This window comes from Lissotriton helveticus, chromosome 3_1, assembly GCF_964261635.1.
Source record: "Lissotriton helveticus chromosome 3_1, aLisHel1.1, whole genome shotgun sequence".
NCBI lineage: Eukaryota > Metazoa > Chordata > Amphibia > Caudata > Salamandridae > Lissotriton > Lissotriton helveticus.
The window spans coordinates 1,868,438,779-1,868,459,764 of NC_136061.1; the positions used below are offsets into that span (position 1 = coordinate 1,868,438,779).

General features: G+C 46.7%; 1 protein-coding gene across 1 annotated transcript in view; it reads right to left on the reverse strand.

Moving 5' to 3' along the window:
• The window catches only part of LOC144825191 (mucin-2-like), a 1,014,272-nt gene that overhangs the window by 489,274 nt on the left and 504,012 nt on the right, over window positions 1-20,986 (reverse strand). The window contains exon 24 of the mRNA XM_078684042.1: window positions 7,213-7,452. Coding sequence (XP_078540168.1) covers window positions 7,213-7,452 — 240 coding nt within the window. The remainder of the gene's footprint in view (window positions 1-7,212; window positions 7,453-20,986) is intronic.

Genomic DNA, 20,986 nt, shown 5'->3' on the forward strand with positions numbered 1-20,986 from the left:
TTTTTTGAGTAGGGCATTGGTCTCGGCGTGTTTCCAGATCTGTGGGAAGGTCGGGGTCTCGAGGGAGAGATTGATGACGTTGCGGAAGTGGGGTGCGATGGAGCTGCTTGCTCTGTTGAAGACGTGGTGCGGGAATGGGTCTGACGGAGAGCCGGAGTGGATTGTGCGCATGGTCTTGATGGTGTAATCGATGCTCACGCTGGACCAGGCTAGCAGGGGGTAGTGGTCGATGGTGTGCGGAGAGTCTGTTGTATTGCTGTCTGTTGGGGCTGTCTGGGTGTTGAAGCTGTCATGGATGTCTGCTATTTTGCGGTGGAAGAAGGTGGCAAGGGAATTGCACAGGGCTTGCGACGGCGGGATGTCGTAGGTGTTGGAGCTGGAGTTGGAGAGTTCCTTCACGATGTTGAAGAGCTCCTTGCTATTGTGTGCATTGTTGTTTAGGTGGTCTTTGAAGGAGGCCCTCTTGGCCGCCCTGATGAGGTGGTGGTGGTTGCGGATGGCGTCCTTGTGTGCTGCGTGGCTGTCCAGAGTTTATTCACTGTGCCATTTCTTCTCTAGTTTTCGGCAGGCTTGCTTGGAGGCTAGGAGTTCTGGAGTGAACCAGCTGGCCCTCTTGCTGGTGTTTCTGTAGGGGGGTTTCTTCAGCGGGGCGAGGATGTTTTGGCGCAGTCCTCGATCCAGCGTCTTAGGCTGTGTTGAAGGGTTCGGTGGGTGGGCTGAGAGCGAGGTTTGCGTGTAGTTGGTCCTCTGTGATTTTGCTCCAGTAGCGGCGGACGATCTGTTGGGTGCGGTGGTGTGTGGTGGGTTTCTGGAAGGCGAAGTGGATGCAGCGGTGGTCGGTCTAGAGGAGTTCGGTGGTGTGGCTGACGGAGACGTGCAGGCTTGAGGAGAAGACGGGGTCGAGCGTGTGGCCAGCGGAGTGGGTGGGCGTTGTGACGAGTTGCTTCAGTCCGAGGTTGTCGAGGTTGTCGATCAGGGTTGTGGAGTTGTTGTTGTTGTTCTCAAGGTGAAAGTTCAGGTCTGCTGATCAAGTCGGCGATGGAGTCGCTGAACTGGGGGCGGGGTCTGGGGGGTTGGTAGACGAGGGTGCCTCAGAGGGTGGGGTTAGGGTCTGTGTGAATCTGGAAATGCATGTGTTTGGCAGTGCTGAGCGCGGCGTTGGTGCTAGTCGACACCCTGATGCTGTTCTTGTGGACGATGGTGATTCCTCCTCCGACTCCGTTGGTGCGGTCTCTGCCGGTGATCTTGTAGCCATCTGGGATGGCTATGGCGATATCAGGTGCGGAGGAGTCGTTAAACCAGGTCTCTGTCAGGAAGGCAACATCTGGGGATGTTGTGTTGGGCAGGTCCCAGAGCTCGACGGCATGCTTGCGTGCGGAGCAGGTGTTCAGTAGTATGCATCGGAGATGGTTGGGGTCTTTCTTGGCGAGTGGTTCATCGGCTCTGAGGCTGGTGTAGCTGTAGTTTCGGCTCCGGCTCCTAGTCACATCTCCACCCTGCAGCCTTCGTTTCCCAGCAATGTCAAGCCACATTGGCTGCTCCTCGTGATTGACATCTCAGATTTTAAACAATACTCGACCCTTCAATATATGCTTTCTAGCTGGGCCAACGTTCTGAATACACTAGGACGCCTGCTGGGTTCTACCCACTATTGAGGTGGTAAAATGACTTTACCAATGTGGGCACAGATGTCACGGTTGACTCCCATGGGGCAGTGCAGCACTTTTAACTCAGAACAACATCTTCTCTCATCTGTTACCCCACACCATTTACATTAGAGTGGTACAATGAATCCTGAAAGCAAAGAGTCCTTTCTATCTGTCAAGACCACCTCCATCTGCAAATGTCCTTCCCCATCGATGTCCCACTGTTGAACTTGCAAGTTTAATTTGGTAGCCACCCTGCCAGTACACTTGTGGACCATATGCCATATTATCGCCCAACCATAGGCTCCTCATCTCACCCGGACTGAGAAACCAGCCTGTAAGTACCTTTTAGCTCTCCTTGAAGTGCTCCAGGCAGGTGTCTGGTGAGGTACTTCATTACTGCCCTCCTCTCTCCAGATCCATATACCAGACCTAAAAGCACTGAAAAGTCCCACTCACAACCCCTGACAGTATCATGCGGGCTCAATACACAGATAAGCACATGCACAATTCCGATAAACAATTGTAAAGTGTCAGACCCAGGATGTTTACAGTAACTAATGCCGTTGAGCTCCTCCACACAGACAGCGTTATATTACATACACAAGCAGAAATGTAGCAATACGTGGAGAAGTGTGGCTCACTGGTTAGAGGCGGCAGACCCTGAAGCAGAGGTCAGACCCGGGACCAGGGTTCAATTCCCGACGCGGCAGGGTCTTGAGGCAAAATATCCACGGACTCGATATTTCTCGTTTCGGTGCCTACTCGAGTCACAGGTTCACACTCTGCAGCTCTGGGCATTAGCTTGCTTAATCTCCACTACGGCCCCCCTGCGGCGGGATGCCTGGCTTTCACCTTGGGGATGCCCAGTATGGGTATCTCACAGGGAAAAACCAGGACGGGTTCCCAAGGCAAGCGCCGAGATGCCTACGGGTAGTCGAGCGCTATATAAGAATGCTTAATAATAATAATAATGTGCTTACGTATTTTTGATCTTTACAAAGTGATGAGACCCAACTTTCTGCATTTATTGACAGCCCAGCGATTTTGAGACTCAAAACATGTACCACATGAACCTGAAATACGCCACTGTGTCACTGATAGGAAGTAAGTGTCGGTCAAGATCTAAGCCAAAACGAACATCTCAATGACTGGCGTCCTGCAGACAGTAAGATGACATGCCTACCAGCCTGAGCCTGAGCCTACAGCACAGCAATGATCCCACTTGAGACCTGCATTCACAGTTCTAAAAAGAGCTGTTACCCCACCTTCATCCTTGACCCAATTCTTGAAAGCTGGACACAGATGACTAAACTGGGACATGGATTCCATTGTGGAAGGGGCTCAACCCCTGGCTTTTCGACTGAATGGAGTTGCGGACGTCTTGAGACCCTCTCGGGTGAGTAGCGTGCTTACAATCTCCTTAATTAATTGACTGATTGTGTACTGTGTCCTTGCAGAGGTTTTTATCCATTTCAATAGTAATTAATTCAACTACACTCCAAGAAGACTCAGATGTCATCTACTGACTGGTTTTTGCTTGCTTGTTTGAGCCCCCATTGCAGAAATTTGTGGACTGTGGGGGACCACCTCACCTGTTGATCCTCTGAAGATTCCCCAAGGACACACAGTTCTCAGCCGCTAGTCTCGGCGGGCCAGAGGAGCGTTGGCAGTACCTAGTTGTGCACGCCCTTTTGTGCATGCTTTGATGGAGGGGGTGGGTCAATCTATTTGTGCGGCATGGTTCTTTTCTATTTCCGATGTGTAGGCGTTTTTTTTAAAAAGGTAAACCCATGTTTCACCTGGAAATGGTAATTGACAGAAAGGCAGACTGGATCGTCGTGACCTGCTGAATGAGCGTGTGAATTGGTTTGATGGGGCCATGACATTTTAATGCTAGTTGAGAAACCCTCCTCGTTTGGAGTCGGAAGCTCCTCCGAGATACTAAGTTCATCATATGCCTAGTTAGTTTGCATGACCTGGCCGTCCCCACTGAACTCGGAGGGCAGAAGAGGACATAGCAGGGGTACCAACCTTCTGCCAGAAGCCACTGGAGACTGAGACTCCTTCCTCTGAGGCCGCCAGGACTGGTCCTGCCAAGGCTGCCCGGGGGGCCACGTAGGGGACCCTCTAACAGGGTGGCCACCTTAGTGCCACAGGAAGGCACAGGAGTCAAGGACGTTACCATTTGCATGTCATGTCTCAGGATAGTCCAAAACTGAACAGTCAGGGGAAGTGAGAGTGGTCCTGTTACAGGGGCTGAGTGACGCATGGTATTGTCCTCCGCTCCTGGTCAAGGCTTATCTGGCCCGCCGCCATGGGATTCCTTGGTACGTCCTCGTGCATGAGGATGGGTCCCCGGTTTCGAAGTTCCAAGTAGACCACATTATGCAGGCGGGCTTACAATTGTCAGGACAGGCAGGGGTGGGCAAGAGATTCAGTAGCCACTCCTCAGGATCGGGGAGGCACCACAGCCTTCCTATCAGGGATGTTGCCAGAGTGAATTAAGCAGGCGGGGCGCTGGGAGTCTCAATGTTACATACAATATATAAGGCCTTGAGCGGAAGGGTGTGGCGAGAGGATTCTGAGACGCAATGTTCCAACTTGAATTTATGTGTATAAGGGTGTATAATTTTGGCCCTGGTTGCCAAGTGATGTTGCAGTGGTGTCGTTTGTGGTGCAATGTAGACTAGTAGTGTGTAAACGTTTACAATAAATATGGTTTGCAAACACAACATCTCTTTATTTACCAGGAACCAAGGTCTGGGTAATTGGCCATTCAAGCATTGCTAGAGTGGCACAGGGGGCTGAGAACAAAAAGTGGCATCATGGCTTCTCCGCCACCGAGATAACGTGGCTAGGTTACCCGGGTATGCGCTGGAACGAGCTGATGAAGAAACTGCAGCACAGACTTGGGGGTGGGATCGCTCCACCTCATATTCTGGTCATACACTTGGGAGAGAATGACCTGACTGCACTGGGGAGGAGAGTACTGCTTCAAGACATGAGGGACACCATTTGTCAGTTGAGCAATCAGCTGGGGGCATGTGAACTGTGGTGGTCTGAAATTACACCTCGCCCAGTGTGGCAAGGAGCCCGATCTGGGGACTCAATTGAGATCTCACGTAGGAGAGTGAACAGCGCCATGCGTAAATTCATGGAGAAAAGGGGATTTGGCTTTATCAGACATGGTTTACTTCATGCCAAGTCTACTGGATCCTGGGAGGTGAATAGGGATCACTGCTCAAGGGTGAGCATGGACTTATTCTTGCTGGACCTTGGGGAGGCCTTGGAAGCAGAAGGATTAAGTAGGAATATCTGCCTTGGTGGGGGGCCCTGGTTGTAACGGTGGCCACCCCCAGAGCTGTGGAGGAGTTACAGGGCGATTCAGAGTCTATAAGGTACAGAAGGGTACTATATGCAGCAGCACAGCAAGGGTGCTAAGCCAAGGATATCCAGGGATGTCTTAGCGTTGTCCCCTGGCAGAACGACGGCGCCCATTTAGCCCTACAGGCGGTTGTGGGTCTGAGAAACCGGGGGCTGCCTTGAACGTTCCGCCCACCTTTGGGGGGTCGTGAGTAAGGACATGGACTGGCGTTCCACTGATGGAAGGGGCCACCCCTTCCAAAATTGGTAACCACCGATTGGCGATGGCCCTGGTGTAATTTGGCTCATCAGACGGGCAGGCGGCATAGGGGCTGGCCTGCCCTTGGATAACCCACCATGTTGGTATATTTGTTATGCAAATAAACCTGCAGCAATTTTCTCAACTAACAAGGTGTCGCGTGATTTATTTATGTATGTTGCTGTATGAGAACTGAGGAGTGTTGCCGATATTGGCACTATGCCAAGGCTGCCCTTGGGGGCACGTAGGGGACCCTCCAACAGGGCAGCCGCCTTCGTGCCGCAAGAAGGCACAGGATTCAGCTGACAAGGCTCCCTGGGCTAGGGACCAGGGGGTCAGCTGGCCATGTCACTTCCGGCCATGGGGGGCACAAGGGTACAAATGCCTTCCCCCGCCCGTTGTGGAGCCTCTTGACCCTGCCAGTCTCGCTGTTTCCCGCCCTACCACTTACCCTGCGGACGGCCAAAGGGAGGTAGGGGGAGGGGAAGAATCTAACTTATTGCTTTGTGTTGCAGGAGGAGTTACAGGGTGATGCAGAGTCTGCAAGGTACAGAAGGCTACTATATGCAGCAGGAAAACAAGGGTGCTAAGCCAAGGATACCCAGGGACATCTTAGCGTTATCCCCTGGAAGAACGACAGCGCCCCGTTAGTCCTACGGGCTGTTGTTGGTCTGAGCAACCGGGGGCTGTCTGGAATGCTCCGCCCACCTTTGGGAGGGCTTAAGTAAGGGTGTGGACTGGCGGTCCACTGATGGTAGGGGTGGCCCCTCCCAAAATTGGTAACCACAGATTGGCGACGGCCCCATAGTAATTTGGCTCATCAGGCGGGCAGGCGGCATAGGGGCTGGCCTGCCCTTGGATTGCCCATAAGACAACCCACCATGTTGGCATATCTGTTATGCAAATAAACCGGCAGCAATTTTCTCCACTAAGAAGGTGTTGTGTGGTTTATTTATGTATGTTGCTGTATGAGAACTGAGGAGTGTTGCCGATATTGGCACTATGCCTGCGGCAGCTCACTGCAGACTTCCACAAAAGCTCTGAGGGGTGGTGGCTGGAGAGGAAGGGGCTGCCGAACCGCTTCTGACAACTGCAGCCGTGCAGCTGATGGAGCGAAAAGGCACAGAAAAGAATCCAAGTTTTTTTCCTTTTGCAAAGTTTGTAATATTTGCACTTTTTCTTCTCTTTCAAGTCCTTAAATTTTAAACTTCATCTAATTAAATGGACCGACAGAACGTGCATTGGCGGCGACATGCCCCTCTAGCCCTCATCAGATGAGAATGCACCTTTTGCTGAGTGAGGCTTGACTGACTTTCACAGAACAAACCAGCCTGGTGATGGAAATGTTTTCAAACCAATCTCTGGGCTGTGATGTGACCTCGTTAGGAGCCCTGCGGGCTAGGGTGTTTACTTCGTGACATAGTCTGCTGAACGACAAATGCTATTTCCTTATTCTCTGCTGAAATTCTTACAACTCGGAAGGCCCTGGCTTTCACAGCGTGGCCCTCCTTCATTCCAGTAGTCCACACAAATTAACATATTGAACTAACTGCCCAGAGAGATCTCCAATGCACTTTGCTTAGCCTTGCTTGCTGCTTGCAGGATTTGCCATGCTGGGATCAGGGAGTGCATAGGTAAGTGATAGAGCTGGAGATCTGGCTAGTACTGCAATGTAGAGTCAGGAGGCAACAGGACCAATCCACAGCTTAGGTCCTGCAAACAAGAAGTCCTGACAGCCAACATGGCCGCACCCAAGTATAACTACCAGAAAAAAGAAAAGTCACATACAGACACACCTTTGCGATTTATAAGTTTTTCAGGAGGTTTCACAGAACGAGACCCTGCTCCAAACCTGCTTAAAAAGAGCAACAAAAAAGTAGCAATTTTATGAAATCACTAGAAACAGATCAGAATCTAAACCATCATGAGGATGTCAGGCACCTGAGAATGGCACGGAGCAAAGACTTTGCTGGCAATGACACTGCACTTCTTCTGCGCCCACTCTCGACTTTCTTCCTTATCGGTACAGGAATTTTGTACTTCCACAGCATCAGGGCACTTAGGGGAGATCTTCCAGCTGTTGCCGAATTCCATTACGTCCTCAGTGATGGCCTTGTTTCTGGTGGTGAAATCATTGTTTCTGTCGCCATTGTAGTCACCGCAAAGGCCGCATAGCTTCCCCTGTAAAGTCCAGAAAAGACAGTGTCATGAAGTAGTAACCACGCAAGTTAAACTTCAGCAAATGACAATATGGGAAAGCTACACCACCACAACAAGAACCATTCCAAATCAGATACAGGGACAGTCACTACCTTGGACCGTATTATGGAATTGTCCGGGGAGCACAACGGGTGTTTGCAGCCCGTTTGTGCGACCCAGGGGCACTTTGGTATTACAGAAGGGTCCCCAGACACTTGTGTGTCCCATTCTGTAATACTGGTATCGCTGGCGCACATAAAGCTCAAGTGCTATCTTCAGGGGGTGTACCCTCATTTGCATGGGACTAGCAGGCACATGCATCAACCATTTTTGTGAACACAAACGGTGCGATTCGCAAAAATTGGCCGTTTGAGTCAGCAAAAAGAGCTTCTGCGATGCATCAACCTGTCAGCCTCTCGCAATTTAAGAAATCGCAAATTATTGAGAATTCTTAAATTGCAACTGCATTTAAGGAATTGCAAATTGCAATTCCTTAAATGCAATGCATGATAGAATCGCAAATTGCGATTTTGCTAAAAGGGGGCGCAAATTACCATCAATTTGTACTTGATGGTAATTTTCTAAAACTTTAAAAAAGGCACTAAAGTGCATTTTTCAAAGTTGTAGGTTACACACACACATGCCCTTGGGGCATGTGTGTGCACAACATGTGTGCACAGATCAATTTCGGGCGGGTGCAGCAGGGTGTCCTTTTGACACCCTGCACCCTTGAAATTGCATGGCAATTTAGGAGTACCTATTGGTACTCGCAAATTGCGCATGCAATTCCATTCATTCCTATGGGCCTGTTAGGAATGAATGGAAAGGCACTCCTTAAATGCGACTGTCAATTTGCAAGTCGCAATTAAGGAATGTTTGGGAATCGCTCATTTTATAGCGATACCTACATGCATAGGCTTTTGCAATTCCTTAATTGCGATTCCTTACTAATCGCAATTAAGGAATCGCAAAAGCCTACATTAATGCATGTGCCTGATAGCCCAAGAAAATTAGAAAATCCTTTTGCCTCTGCTCTGTATTATAGACCCAGGTGCAGAGGCAAAGAAGCTATCAGGAGGCACACTGATTGCAGCCCTCTGGAGCGGCAAAAGGGGTCCATGGACCCCCAGCCATCCCCATGCAGGCGGGTGCAGTTGCTCACTGAACCGGCATGCAAGGGGATCTCTAATCCCCCTTAAAAGTGCAGACGGCTTGCCGTCTGCACTGTGAAACACAGAGCTGATTCAAAGCAGCTGCTCCATTTTCAAATGAATGTGCTAGCCCATGGCAGCACAAGTGCGTGGCTGCCATTAGTGCAGCGCATCCCACATAATAGGGTGCACTTTCCCTATTTGCACTCGTGCACCTGTTTATGGAGCACACAGGAAAAGAGTGCCCTTTACATATTAGGGCCCAAGGTAGCTGATTCATCCTAGTAACTGTTTAGTGAGGGCAGGGCTGACCCTAGATCAGATTGACCAGGATAGCGCCCTGAGTAGAAAGAACATTTGTTGTTTGTTGTGGGGTAGGTGGTCATTGCGGTGTGATGGCAGAAGGTGTAAGAAAGATGGAAAGAGAGCAGGAGGTTAATGGGGGGCTGACAGTAACACTGAAGTTCATTAAGGGCTGATTACAAAGTCTCTAATGGGTCGATCGAGACCAAGTGGGATGGACTGGCTGCTGGTTGCTGGTTACATAACATTAAGTCAGGCAGCTCCCTGCCTCGCACTTTGTAATATTGGCACTTCAGGTCTAGGCCCAGCTTGCCCATGCCCAAGGCCAGCCTTGAGGGAATCAACTGAACACTGCGGGGCAGACGTTGGAATGTGGTCTCTTTTCCTCCCTGAATACTGTGGGCCTTGTTTATGAGGAATTGGCGTAGGGCAGCACATCAAGACGTCTTGCGGGGCTGCCCTACGCCAATGTGAAAGGGCAGGAATGCACCATATTTATGAAATACAGTGCATTCCTGTCCTTTCCCTAGTGCTTTAAATGGGCCGGAACGGTCGGTACTGAGTACCAGCACTTTTTTATTTTAAGAGTTAGAGTATCTGCACTTCTCAAGAGTGATGTAATACTTTTAATTAAAGAGTAGCAGTACTTCTTGGAAACAAGTAGGTACTCTGGTATAAGGTACCTGCACTTCTATTTTTTTTCAATTTCAAGCATCGCCTTTCTCCCTGTGCTAGAGCACAATTGCTGCCTAGCATTAACGTAGTCACCCTTGCACCAGAGTGCAAGCATGCCTCCTTGGCAGCATGATTGTTTTTATGCAGCAAGGGGCACCTTCCTGCACAAAAACAATACTGATAGGTGTTTTTTCTGCACCCATGGAAAGAGGAAAAAACGAGGAGAATTCAAAATATTTTCCCTCGTTATGCCTGCCCTGCAGAGGTGGAAGGTTTTGGCGCTGCCCCATGTTTATGTGATTAAGTAAATCTGGGTCAGCATCAAAATCCATGGGTGTTGCATGGGAACACCCACTGCAAGGCCCAAGGAATGCCTCTATGACACAGAGTAAGTCAACGCTGCAACTTGCACTACTTTTTCTTACTCCATATCTTTGAGGCTTTTCAAAGCCAAGCAGGGTGGCTTTGCGTCACAAACATAGATATGACTGAGAGGTTTGTGCCGCCTCAGCGTAAAAAAAGTGACACTCCGGCAGCGCAGGGCTCCCATAAATAAGCCTGTGTGTTTCTCACAACAATGAAAACCATTATGCAAGCCACTTTTGTCATACATATAAATATGAGATTCCATAAGGTACCAAGCAAGGGTCTCATGGCATCTGTTGAAATTCCCTTAACAACTCATAATTCATGATTTCAAATATTTTATTTTCCAGATATACATTTTTCTGAGCCAAATTGGATATACAGAAATGGCTGCTTACGTGGCTAGAAGTGGCTAGAAGTGCAAGAAAACATAATCCAACTTTCACACCTCTGAAATGATTTTAGATGATACTGCTTTATAGTTGGATTTTCGTCAACAACCTCAGGCTTTGCTACTGTAACACTTCTATATCAATTCATCTGCATTACACCAGAAAGATAAAAAGGTGTGAATGATTAGATCGAAAGGTAAAACCTGTAAGTAAAGCTCCCTTCCCCTTCTTTATTTGGTCAGCTTTAGTTACCTTATGCCGAAAGCTGGTCTATAATGCCACGCATCAAAAAGGCTCGGCTAGGCGGCCGGTCCTTTAGTTTCCTTGCTCCTCAGCTATGGAATTCTCTACCGGTGTCCCTGCGAAACACCGCAAATCTGCTTGTCTTCAGGAAAGACTTAAAAACCTGGTTGTTCGCTGGATAATTTGTCCCCTCTTTTAGGCCCCTGCTCTTTTACTGTTATGTTATCTAGTTTTCTTTTTAGGTCTGGAGCTCAAAGCGCCGGGACACTCCTTTGGAGTAGCCGTTGCGCTATATAAGTCCCATTTTAACATTAACATTAACATTAACATTAATGGAAATGCCTCCTAATTTATATTTTTCCCATGTTACTAGTTCATATAGAGAGATTGTGTTCTTCCTCCAGTGGTGCAGCAACAATGTTCAAAGTGGGTGTGCTGCCATCAGTTGTTTATCACTAAAGTCATAGGGATTGTGAAAAAAATAAGTGACACACACAGAACAGGTGTAGCAAATGGGCCACATCTATTCTTTCTTTACATAAACTTAAAATTAACTTAATAAATGGCACTACTGTCTCTTTTTTCATCCTGACCTGACTTCTCCAACACCTTTCCCTTAATTAATATTATTATTATTAATTAAAATTTGTAGGGCGCACAGCTACCCAGAGGTTTCCCGGCGCCAAGGACAAATGCAATGTAAAGACAGGATTTACTGATTAAATAGCCATGTCTTACGGCTTTTGCGGAAAATGTTGTGATTAATTTCATGCCGAAGTAAAGATGGAAGTGAATTCCACAACACAGGGGCCAGGTAGGAAAAGGATCGTCCCCCCCATGCGTGCTAGTTTAAACCTTTGGATTAAGAATTTGGCTTGGGAAGAGGATCTAAGCAAACATGTTGCCAGAGAACATAAATAACGGGTAGCAGTGCCTAGTTTAATTTTATGCATGTAGCATAAGGCCTTAAATTTAGTTAGGTTCTCAATTCTTAGCCAGTGGAGGTCCAGAAGAGTGCCTGAAATGGGAGATGTTTTGGGTACGTGACAAAGCAGCCTAGCCGCAGAATTCTGAACTACCTGCAATCTGCGTGTTACCTCCTTATTGGCTCCTAGATATAGGCTGTTGCCATAGTCCAGCCGTGACATTATTAATGCTTGAATTACAGTTCTTTGAGTAGGCCCAGGCAACATCCATAATATCTTACAGAGCCACCTAAGAATGGTAAAGCAGATGGAAGCAGTCTTAATTACTTGCTGCTTCATGGAAAGCTGATCATCGTTCACTATGCCTAATTGCGAGCAGTTTGGACTAGCTGAGGAAGGGTAACCATTTCCAGAGGCCAGTGACGCGGGCCCCAAAGGTTTTTGTCTTTCCCCAAGATCAGGACCTTAGTCTTTCCGCCGTTTAACTTTAACCAGTTGTTGTGCATCCAACTGGCTAGTTTATGCAGCCTTGCCTGTAAAGATTAAACTTTGGAGGTTTCATTGGAAGATAGGGAAAAATGAAGCTGGGTATCATCAGAATATGAGAAGATAGACAACCCAGATTCTTTCGCAATGGTGGCTAGCGGGCTGACATAAAGATTGAACAACACAGGGCTCAGAATCGAGCCCTGTGGTACTTCATAAGGGGATCCATATGTCTTAGAGTTAGCCAAAGAGGAGAAGACCTGAAAAGTTCTTCCGATGAGTAAGTCTTTAATCCAATCCAGGGCTGAGCCAGCAATTCCTAGCGACTGAAGTACTTTTACAATAGTAAGATGAGGCACCGTGTCAAAGGCGGCGCTTAAGTCTAACAAAATAAGTGCCGCTGTTTCCCCTTGCAAAAAACACAGTTGATGGACAGAATGTAGAACAATGTCATACATTCACCCCAGTACAAGGATCTGGGCCTAAATTCATCGTTTTTTTGCACTCCACACCACCCTGGGTTAGACACTGGCTATATGCAAATCAGCTCTGACCCTGTGCCTCATGTGAACAGTCCAGTCCGAACTACCAAGCCATGTCTTTCCCAGACCGGAATCAAGCATCCAAGGACAGGTTTCTGGCTATCAGCCTTCATTCAGCCTGGATAGCTTGACTCCAGTGGTGTGGAGAGCCTGGGACTCACGTCTGTGCATACCCAGCCCACCCGGGGTGAAAATTGCAAAAAACACATTTGATGGACAGAATGTAGAACAATGCCATACATTCACCCCAGTACAAGGATCTGGGCCTAAATCCATCGTTTTTTTGCACTCCACACCACCCTGGGTTAGACACTGGCTATATGTAAATCAGCTCTGACCCTGTGCCTCATGGGAACAGTCCAGTCCGAACTACCAAGCCATGTCTTTCCCAGACCGGAATCAAGCATCCAAGGACCGCTTTCTGGCTATCAGCCTTCATTCAGCCTGGATAGCTTGACTCCAGTGGTGTGGAGAGCCTGGGACTCACGTCTGAGCATACCCAGCCCACTCGGGGTGAAAATTGCAAAAAACACAGTTGATGGACAGAATGTAGAACAATGTCATACATTCACCCCAGTACAATGATCTGGGCCTAAATCCATCGTTTTTTTGCACTCCACACCACCCTGGGTTAGACACTGGCTATATGCAAATCAGCTCTGACCCTGTGCCTCATGGGAACAGTCCAGTCCGAACTACCAAGTCATGTCTTTCCCAGACCGGAATCAAGCATCCAAGGACCGGTTTCTGGCTATCAGCCTTCATTCAGCCTGGATAGCTTGACTCCAGTGGTGTGGAGAGCCTGGGACTTACGTCTGAGCATACCCAGCCCACTCGGGGTGAAAATTGCAAAAAACACAGTTGATGGACAGAATGTAGAACAATGTCATACATTCACCCCAGTACAAGGATCTAGGCCTAAATCCATCGTTTTTTTGCACTCCACACCACCCTGGGTTAGACACTGGCTATATGCAAATCAGCTCTGACCCTGTGCCTCATGGGAACAGTCCAGTCCGAACTACCAAGCCATGTCTTTCCCAGACCGGAATCAAGCATCCAAGGACCGGTTTCTGGCTATCAGCCTTCATTCAGCCTGGATAGCTTGACTCCAGTGGTGTGGAGAGCCTGGGACTCACGTCTGAGCATACCCAGCCCAATCGGGGTGAAAATTGCAAAAAACACAGTTGATGGACAGAATGTAGAACAATGTCATACATTCACCCCAGTACAAGAATCTGGGCCTAAATCCATCGTTTTTTTGCACTCCACACCACCCTGGGTTAGACACTGGCTATATGCAAATCAGCTCTGACCCTGTGCCTCATGGGAACAGTCCAGTCCGAACTACCAAGCCATGTCTTTCCCAGACCGGAATCAAGCATCCAAGGACCGGTTTCTGGCTATCAGCCTTCATTCAGCCTGGATAGCTTGACTCCAGTGGTGTGGAGAGCCTGGGACTCACGTCTGAGCATACCCAGCCCACTCGGGGTGAAAATTGCAAAAAACACAGTTGATGGACAGAATGTAGAACAATGTCATACATTCACCCAAGTACAAGGATCTGGGCCTAAATTCATCGTTTTTTTGCACTCCACACCACCCTGGGTTAGACACTGGCTATATGCAAATCAGCTCTGACCCTGTGCCTCATGGGAACAGTCCAGTCCGAACTATCAAGCCATGTCTTTCCCAGACCGGAATCAAGCATCCAAGGACCGGTTTCTGGCTATCAGCCTTCATTCAGCCTGGATAGCTTGACTCCAGTGGTGTGGAGAGCCTGGGACTCACGTCTGAGCATACCCAGCCCACTCGGGGTGAAAATTGCAAAAAACACAGTTGATGGACAGAATGTAGAACAATGTCATACATTCACCCCAGTACAAGGATCTGGGCCTAAATCCATCGTTTTTTTGCACTCCACACCACCCTGGGTTAGACACTGGCTATATGCAAATCAGCTCTGACCCTGTGCCTCATGGGAACAGTCCAGTCCGAACTACCAAGCCATGTCTTTCCCAGACCGGAATCAAGCATCCAAGGACCGGTTTCTGGCTATCAGCCTTCATTCAGCCTGGATAGCTTGACTCCAGTGGTGTGGAGAGCCGGGGACTCACGTCTGAGCATACCCAGCCCACTCGGGGTGAAAATTGCAAAAAACACAGTTGATGGACAGAATGTAGAACAATGTCATACATTCACCCAAGTACAAGGATCTGGGCCTAAATTCATCGTTTTTTTGCACTCCACACCACCCTGGGTTAGACACTGGCTATATGCAAATCAGCTCTGACCCTGTGCCTCATGGGAACAGTCCAGTCCGAACTATCAAGCCATGTCTTTCCCAGACCGGAATCAAGCATCCAAGGACCGGTTTCTGGCTATCAGCCTTCATTCAGCCTGGATAGCTTGACTCCAGTGGTGTGGAGAGCCTGGGACTCACGTCTGAGCATACCCAGCCCACTCGGGGTGAAAATTGCAAAAAACACAGTTGATGGACAGAATGTAGAACAATGTCATGCATTCACCCCAGTACAAGGATCTGGGCCTAAATCCATCGTTTTTTTGCACCTCACACCACCCTGGGTTAGACACTGGCTATATGCAAATCAGCTCTGACCCTGTGCCTCATGGGAACAGTCCAGTCCGAACTACCAAGCCATGTCTTTCCCAGACCGGAATCAAGCATCCAAGGGCCGGTTTCTGGCTATCAGCCTTCATTCAGCTTGGATAGTGGTGTGGAGAGCCTGGGACTCACGTCTGAGCATACCCAGCCCACTCGGGGTGAAAATTGCAAAAAACACAGTTGATGGACAGAATGTTGAACAATGTCAAGATGCTGACGAAGGGTTTTTGTAACTCCCAGAAGAGTAGTTTCTTTGGAGTACCAGGCTCTAAATCCTGATTGGGATACATGCAAGATTTTATTAGTTTCCACAAACTGCACGAGCTGTTGATTCACATGTTTTTCCAATATCTTTGAAAAAACAGGGAGAAGAGAAATCGGTCGGAAGTTGGAAGGTTTTGCTGGTTCAGCTTTAGGTTACTTCAAAAGGGGAAGAACCATTGCGTGTTTCCACTCTGCAGGTAGGATGGCATCTTCAATGAAGCATTGATGATGAGCTGCAATGTAGTAGGTTTTATTTTTGGAAGAATATGGACTGGAAGTGGCTCATTGGATGAGCCCGATTTGAGGCTATTTAAAATACCATTAAAAGACAGAGAGTCAAGTGGTTGCCAGTTAGTGATTTTATGAGAAGAGACGGAAACAGGGGTCTCATCTGGCTTGTTACAGTCTAGACTATGAGATACGGTGTTAGTTTGCTGCTCAGCGTTGGTGGTTATCATCTCAAGTTCCGTACCCTTAATATGACTGTCATTTAATCTGTTGAAACAGTTTAGTTTGTCTACCTGCAGTCTTCTACTCTTCTCCCAATAGTTTATCTGTATTTTTGAAGTAACCCACAAAAAGACCAATTTTTCTATGTAGTTTTAATACTTGTTAACTTCAGATTTCATCCTTATTAGTTTTCTTCTTGTAGCCTCTGAACATGTGTATTTAAATTTCTGTTAAAAAGATTTCAGATCATTCTCCATCTTTTTTAAATCATTATTCTTTCTCTCTTTTTCCTTATGGTACTGGCTGCATTAAACTGTCTCAAATATTGTAGTGTATTGTATTACATTGTAATTGCATTTATATAGCACTACTACCCCTGACGAGGCGCCAAAGCTCTTTTTCGGTGAGTAGTACGCTACTACGGAACCCATAAAGGATTAGTGGGGAATTAGTATAGTACTCAAAAGTAATTGGAGTGGTGGATATGTTAGTCAGTTATTTGGATTGAGAAGGATAGTGGCAGGATAGGGAAGGGAAAAAGGTTTGTATTTATATAGCGCTTGCTACCCCTGATGGGGTGTTGAAGTTCTTTTTCGGTGAGTAGCATGCTATTCTGGATACCATACAGTGTTAGTGGTGGATTAGTATAGTGAAATATGAAAGTCATTTGAGTGGTGCAAATGGTAATCAGTTAATTGAATTGAGAAGGATAGCCAAGGGGTAGAAGAGATAAAAAATAATTGGATTGATATAGAGCTTGCTACCCCTGATGAGGTGTTGAAGTGCTTTTCTGTGAGTAGCACACTACTCCGGAACCCATAAAGGATTAGTGGTGAATTAGTATAGTTAAATATGAAAATAATTTAAGTGGTGGACATGTTATTCTGTTAATTAGATTGAAAAGGATGGAGGAGAGATAGAAGGGATGGATTTTGAATTGTTTTCCTTTCTTTTGTTTGTTTTGGAGCTCATAGCAGTAGGAGGAGACTTGAGATGAGTAAAAAGGAGGTGGAGGGGGATCAGTAAAAGGGAGCTGGAGGGGGAAGCGTCAGAGGGAGGATTTAGAAAGGCTTGTTTTGGGGAATCGGAATAGTAAAAAGAGGTATGAGATTATGCAAGGAGGGGTGGAGTAGGGAAGAGTCTTGAAAGGATTGTTTTGGAGATCATAGTAGTCGTATGGGGTTTGATATGAATAAGAGAGTGGAGATAGTAGCTATATTGATAGAGATATAGGGTGAGAAATAGGGTAGTGCATTGGGCAGATTAGTAGAAAGATGTTTGGGATGAGTCAGAGAGTTGAGTTAGAGGATATATTGAGAGTGGTATAGGGTGAAAAATAGGGTAGTGCCTTTGATATTCTAAATTAGAAGAAAAGTAATAAATAAGTAAAAGTTATACATATATATATATATATATATATATATATATATATATATATATATATATATATATATATATATATACATATATATATATATATATATATATATATATATATATATATATATATAGCCAAAAACGCCCAGAAGCTTGAGGCCGCACTGCACTGCAGGTGCGTAACAACTCTATTTAAACCAAGCAGGCAGCTTAACATCCCTTTGAAGTCCATGGCCTGACACGTTTCGATACCGCAGTTTGCATCTCCTCAGAGTCCGTGTCAGCGTAGATGATTTATGGCTACCAAATCTTCCCTGACTGTTTCCTTAATTGGGGGATTTCAGTGCTCCTCCTTTGGTGGCAGTGGAAAGCCCCCAATTACGGTAATAAAGATGTCAATTCAATTAAAACAACCCTATTTGCACTTGGTGCTCAAGTGGTGCTGGTGATGTGCACGGTGGCGACGCAAGTGACAAAGTGATCAGCAAAAGACGGCGCAAGGTGACTAGTGCATGAATATATACAGTGAATAGAAGCAACAATATGGTTCCAGCTGAATTGTGGTCTTTTGGGTTATGCTTTGGGCTGGCTGTAATTATAGATGAACCACATTTTATGTTGCGCCTCGGATTGCGCTGAGTGGTCGACGGCGTTTCGATCCTCTTGAATTGGTATCTTTCTCAGGACTGGGTTGGGTGATGAGCGGTGCTGTTGTACAATCCCAATTCAAGAGGATCGAAACGCCGTCGACCATTCAGCGTAATCCGAGGCGCAACATACAATGTGGTTCATCTATAATTACAGCCAGCGCAAAGCATAACCCAAAAGACCACAATTCAGCTGGAACCATATTGTTGCTTCTATTCACTGTATATATTCATGCACTAGTCACCTTGCGCCGTCTTTTGCTGATCACTTTGTCACTTGCGTCGCCACCGTGCACATCACCAGCACCACTTGAGCACCAAGTGAATATAGGGTTGTTTTAATTGAATTGTTTACAGTGCTGATACAACTGTAACCTGTCATTTTTCCTGTTTTGGATAAAAATGATGCCATGAGCACATTTATAACTAAGAATGAGTCTCCTTTTTCTTTTCTGATAATGTTGTTTAACATATCCTTTGTAATTGTCTCCAAATAATACCAGTTGGGATACCATATGTTTATACTCAACTGAAGTGCCAGCATCTGAGGGTTCAAGGCAGGCTCTAGGTAGCAAAGCAGTCCTTCCAGGAACAACATCAGTCTGGCAGAGTGCACAACAGGTCAGTCCTCTGAGAGTCCCTCCACAAGCCTTGTAGTGAACTGAAAAGTGGGTCTGAAGGTCCTATTTGTATCCCCTGGTGCTCTTATTCTGGAAATTGGCAGACATTTCTAGAAAGGTTCTTTGAAGTGCATGGAATTCCCTGACTCCCCTGCCCTGTCTCTAAACTGGCTGCAGTGAAAATACAGAGTTTATAAGCCTATTGTGAGGAGACTGAACACAGCCCATGCAGGTGTTAGTGGCACTGTGCTCAGTTCCGCCCCCCATCATGCCAGTGATGGCCAATTAAGGCACACCTAATTCCACTATTGTGCAACTGTCTCGAAGGAATTCAGAAAGTCTAACTCTCAGCTAAACAAAATTAGAAAGAGGGAGGACACAGGGAGCTACATAAAGGTCCAGTGACTTGTGCTTCAGAGAAGTACTTAATAACCAATGAGCGTCACTGTTCCTATAAGAGGAAAAAAAGAGTGAAGAGCTCTTGTCGTTCTACTACTGTGTTTGTGGGAGACAGTGTGTCCTGTTCTTGATGCCCTCATACATTCTGAAGGAAGTCATGCTTCATCATTGGCTATTGCTCCTCATTGGGCCGGCGCTGCAATGCTCTGTGGGTCCCCTGAAGGGTCACTTTTTTTTAGATCTTTTTGATAAAGCCATAAGGGTGCGTGGGGGGGAGTGTCAGTGGTGGCCTAGCGTAAAGTAAAAAAATTACTGGAGGGGTGCTTGAAGAATTTATTGAAAAAGGGGGTTCCTCTGTCATTAGTAAAAACTAAAGAGTTGGTGCTGCTGTGAGGTCTGTAACGGCCCTCTGTAGCTAAATAAGTAACATACCCCTAGTGGATACCTTTGTAGGTTGACATGTTTTGCACTATATCACTGTCTCAGGAGGAGAACCCATGCACTTCTTCAGGACCAGAAGGGTGTTTTGTGATAAGCAAAGAAGGTGTGTGGTCTATAATGATTAATCAAGTGCCACTTAGGAGAATGTGGGTGTACTATCCCAAAAAAAGCGGGAAGAATTCCCCATGAGAATTGGCTGAGGGTCCCTCGAGATAGTTCCTCGTAGGTAAAGGCGCCCGTACATCTATCTGACCTCACGCCGTCTTCGCCTGTCTCAACCCTTTTGCGACAACCACAAAAAATGGTGGTGGTATGTACCAATGCTACTTTGCGACTCGCAAAATAGCATTTGTAACTTGCTATGAGGAAGGGGCGTCCCTAACTAATAGCGAGTCCAAATGGTATGTACCATTGTTTTGCTACCGCATTTGCGGTTGCAAAACACTTGCAGTTCACCACCTACTCCAAGTAGGTGGTAAACTGTTCGCCAATGGGAGGAGGTCCCTAGGGGTCCCCTTCCCCTTTGTGAATGGGTGCGAAAATACTTTTTAAGAGCAGGCAGTGGTCCCAGAGACCACTGCCTGCTCTTACAAATGAAGTAGAAACGTTTCATTAAATGCATCCAGTTTTCCTGTAAGGAAAACTGGCTGCATAGAAGAAAAAAAACTCCTTAATTGAAAAAGCAGTCACAGACATGGTGGTCTGCTGAACCCAGCAGGCCACCATCCCTGTGAGTGCTAGCTATTCCCAATTGGGTTGCAAATTGCGCTTACCTCATGAATATTGATGAGGCATAATTTGCGAACCTGTTGGGAATCGCAGACAGTGTCTGAGACACTGTTGCACACAGCCTTTTTCGAGTCGCAAATTATGTGTTGCGGAGCGATGCAATTTGCGAGTCACAAAATGTAAGCGTTGTATATCTGGCCTCTAGTCTATGGGTGACTTCTTTGTAGATGGGTTTCCATTATTTTGTATCCCAGCGATTCCATCTTTTTCCAAGAGGGCAAAGTGTGGTCGAGGCTACTTTGATCTCAGTTAAGCTTTTCTTGCCTCAAAGTAAAGCTCCTGTGCTCTTCTCCTCAAAATGAAGCATCGATGTTCTCCGGAGCAGGCACAGTTAAACATGCTGCTCATTCATTTTTATCACAATTTATTCGATCATCCTTCCATGGATGTTGTGTTGTTGTGGGCATGCTAGATGACTTTATTGCAAAACTGAATTTAAAGATTCATGCATGCTGTAAGCTATGGGTGGGGGATTTCAATTGTACTTTATCTACATTTAGTGGGTCCCCGTTGTGTGGCTTAGAAGATTTAAATGGCAAGATGTTGGCCCATATTAAGTACACAAGTTATGGGGATGTTTTGAACAAGGTGATTTTCAATAATGATCTACTTTTCGAGTGAGTGAGGTTTGACCCCTTCAAATGTTCATACAACTTTCATAGGTGGTGGTACACAGAGTACTATTGAAGAGGCTCTGGGTCTGGATAGTGGTTCCTTGGAAATCTTTAAAAAATCAAATATTTGACTTTCGGTCCGCCTTGCTCATGAATGTTTTTAGAGCAGCAATTCCTGGGCCTCTAATACCTATATGGATAGAAG